The 3,979-nt window shown below is 42.9% G+C and overlaps 1 protein-coding gene across 1 annotated transcript; it reads right to left on the bottom strand.

The window, feature by feature from the left end:
- Positions 1-321: 321 nt before the first annotated feature.
- On the bottom strand, positions 322-3,345 carry LOC308170314 (mRNA decay activator protein ZFP36). The gene is made up of 2 exons (XM_080545087.1): positions 3,236-3,345; positions 322-2,653 (listed from the first exon to the last, which is right to left on the bottom strand). Exons 1-2 carry the CDS (start codon positions 3,260-3,262, stop codon positions 1,484-1,486), a joined length of 1,197 nt encoding a protein of 398 aa, XP_080401213.1. The 5' UTR covers positions 3,263-3,345; the 3' UTR covers positions 322-1,483.
- Positions 3,346-3,979: the final 634 nt, after the last annotated feature.

Here is a 3,979-nt window from a genome sequence, read left to right as displayed (position 1 = left end):
CATTCCATTCCATGCATTGCAATTAGCCGGGCCTCCCGATTCTACGTCCAATAGCCTCCCCTGTTGTTGATACACCAGTCGTCTTTAGAAAGGGATACGCTAGTTACTGTAAGGCAAGAGGATGTGTTCTGTTTCTGTTTCATGGTTTGTGTGTTTATAGTACAGGCACAGGGTTTATGAGATGGGTATGTGCAATGCATTATGGGTTTGTTTGGGTTGCTATATACTAAAGTCATGGGAGAGATGTTTGCCTTGCTGAAAACATCTGGTGTCAGATTTATTTTTCAAAGACAAACAAAAATGATATCAAATACAAAAAAATGACATTTCGTTATCTTTCTAATTTATTTCTCCTTTTTCAGACGATTAAAAATAAATTCATTCTTTTTTTTTCTCAATAATTCACACATTATTTTCACAGACCCTGACATATTTCTTGATAAATAAGTACAAAATACATTGGTATTACCACAATAAATATCATAATAAATATATTAGTTTAAGTCTATACAATTACAAAAGGCAAAACAATGCAAATAAGCCACCCTATGATCTAAGGAAATACTGTGTTGTTACAGTCCCCTGATAAAATAAAAGTCACCTAGAGTAAGTAACCAACCAGGGTTGTCAAAACATTATGCAACAAAACACGTCTTTTGAAAGAATGGCAAGGTTACACAAATACCCCCTCCATAGACTTGTGACTTTACAGAGGGTGTACTAGCACCGCCTCACGTTGTCACAATGTTGTCATGTTAAAAAATGAGGGACGTTCAAAAACAATATGGAAAACTGCTCTCTTACACAATAGTTTTGCAAAATATAAAAGTAAGTATAAAGCTTTGGTTAAATGCTACATGGAGAGACTAGTCTCCCAATACCGATTTTAAAGTGCGTATCACAGTGAGTGAATGTCTTGCTGTCATCTTTCAAGTCACATTGATGGTTTGAATATTTTCAACAGTTCATGGTCAACAAATCAATACCAACAACAGTATAAACAGACCTGGAAAAGAAACAATCAACTCTGGCAGCTTACCAAATGGAGAGGGGTCTTTTGTTTGTCATGAACACATTAGAAGGACTAACTAAAGGAATCAAGCTAAAGTAATCAACTGAAGCCCTTCTCATAATAGATTAGTACAGGTAAAGGCACTTTAAAACTTCCATCACTTATCATTGCCATCAAGGCATTTTTAGAGAAAGCAATTCATGGAAGACACGATTAAAAGTTAAAATGGAAATATACACAAGTATAAAAAAATATACAGCTTTTTGATAACAGTTTGGGTACCAAAACAATTTTCACTGAGCGGGTAAAATTACGCATATAAATAAAACAGTATAAAGTGTTGATGCGCATCATATTGAAAGGATTTCTGATCATCTGTGTTATGCAGAATCTTCACAATTGATCAAGGTTCTGGGTGATTGTGGGATTGTCTCTGTTCTTTGTGGTTTGGGGGGTGGGTGGGTGGGTTTCCTAGTCGGACAGTGACAGGCGCGCAAAAACGGTCAGGCGCTTGTTGCCTGCTGCGTCGAAAGTGGGCGACTCCGAGCCACTGGCGCTGCCCGTGCTGGTGTAACTATCCCGGTCAGAGAGGGAGTCCTCAGAGGAGAAGCGCTGGAGGTTGGGCTGGGTGATGTACACGTTGCTTCGTGCATGGTCCTCCAGGGCGAAGGCTTTGTTCAGAGTGGCTGTTGGATAATTATTATTATTCCCGTGGCCACACACGCAGCGTGAGGGCTTCTGCTGAGCAGGCTCCACGATCAGGGGGATGTGGTTGTGGATGTCCCCCACACTGGGCCGGCTGTGACAGAACTGAAATGCCTCGCCGGGGTGGGTGTCGTTGAACACGGGAGAGAGGGTGAGGGACTCCGCCGGGGGTGGGGGTGGGGACACTGAGGACGCACGGGTACGGGTGAAGCCCCCCAGGGCCAGGGGGTCGTGGTGGAGCCCCCCAGGGGGAGGAGGGGAGTTGCGTGAGGCCATCAGGAACCCTGCGAAGCTGACACTCTGTCGGAGCTGACGTGGATTAATCTGACCACCCACAGGTGTCTGTTGTTGATGTTGTTGAGTGTGAAACTTCTGCGTCAAGGGGGTGAGCTTCTCCTCGTGGATGAAGTGGCACCGGGCCCCGTAAGGGCAGTAGCCAAAGTTGTAAAACGTGCGACAGGCCTCCGTCTTGTACTTGGGGTGCCGGTACAGCCCGCGCAGCTCCGGCTCTCCGTGCGCAAACTGGCACTTGCTGCCGTACTTGCAGCTGCCGCTCTCCTGGAAGCTCCGGCACAGCTCCGTCTTGTACCGGTTGGAGGGGAGCGGTGTCTGGGGGGCGCACAGCAGGGGGGGGAACCCCGGGGGGGGAGGCACCTCGTCGAGGGTCTTCATCTTGCCATAGGAGAGGATGTTGGACTCTGTCAAGCTTATGGAACGGTCCGGTCTGAATCCGACTTTATTGGGTGCAGCCTTGGTGCTCCAAATGTCCAGTGGCCAGCTGAGGGTGTCATCGTTCAGATGTTCAGAGCTCAGACTGAGACTGTGGCTGTTATTCGGTGTGGGTGAGAAGAACGAGGTGGAGCGGCTGAGACGAGGTACCATGGATTTACCGTGTTGCTGCATGAACGGGTCATCCAAACCCAAATTGATCAGATTCTGCGGAGAAGAAAGAAACGGGGTCATAATTAATACATGTATGATCAGGGATCGTTACGCACGTTATGATCAGCCATAGGCGTCACCATTCATCGTTTAAAATGTTAAAATACCCCACAGTCAACCGAGTTATGAAACGTATGTTTCACTTCTAAAGCAGTGACATTCATAACCGCATAATGTCATAACTGTAGGCTACTAATCATTTCGTGAGTTTAGAATGATAAGGTTCTATCTCCGTTTAGAATGAGAAGGTTCTATCTCCGTTTAGAATGATAAGGTTCTATCTCCGTTTAGGGCAGTTCAGAGATATTGAGCGTCAAAGTTTTTACATTCCATTAATGTTTTGTGAGATGGAACCTTTGTATTTTATGAATTACTAACTCAAAAATGTCAACATTTTAAAAATAAATGCCACCACACAGGCATTAATAAACACCTAATGGATCAGATTATGTAAAGAAAAACTCAATTTTGACAAAAATGGAGATAGAACCTTATAATTCTAACGGCACGATTTGTAGCCTAATCATTAAATAATCAAAGTAAATATCACTACAAAGCAAGGAATAAAAAACTTACCCTAATATCGTCGATCATATCGGACATGCTGCAGTGTCTCCTTGCCCTTTCTGAAGTTTGGGTTCGTATGTCACTTTTTTATTTAGGGACGATGTGACACGGAGGATTGCGCTGCGCTGTGACTGAGACGCAGGGGCCTTTTATACTCTCCAAGCGAAGGGGCGGAGCTACCCGTGTCTTCCCGGACACCGCTCCCCTCCTCCCGCAGCCAACCAGAGCTGTCGACGCTCTTCTGAGAAAAAAAAAAGAAACTTCTTAGGGGTTCTTTATTGATTGAGAATGTTTATTTTGGTCCCCTATACAATTCACAATACAGATATATTTAAAAAATGTACACAGTCACAATGCATAACACCAGGACCAAAAAGGTGTAGGCTGAAGCCGTGGCTTATTGCGCCTACCCTTGTTACATGTATGCATGTCCCCCCATGAATGCATCATCAAAACATTGAAACTTTTATAAACAAAATTTCACTTACGCATGTCAACAAAAAGTTCAAAAAATACCAAACAAAAACTATATTTAAACCTCTGTTTTATACTTGTTAATCATCTTATTTTTAAATCATTTTTAAAATCCTTTTAGTGTACTACACATTTTCATTTCCTTTTCAAAAGTATTCCATAAATTAACTCCTTTAACTGTTATACATCTTTGTTTTGCATTTGTTCTAATCTTTGTTTTCATAAACATACATATTCCTCTGAGTTCGTAATTACTCTGTCTAACTTGAAATAGTCTCT

Source organism: Nansenia antarctica (genome assembly GCF_963989245.1).
Source record: "Nansenia antarctica genome assembly, chromosome: 14".
NCBI classification, from domain to species: Eukaryota; Metazoa; Chordata; class Actinopteri; order Argentiniformes; family Microstomatidae; genus Nansenia; species Nansenia antarctica.
Note: the sequence above shows the minus strand (reverse complement) of the source record. Positions and strands in the feature narration are given on the sequence as shown.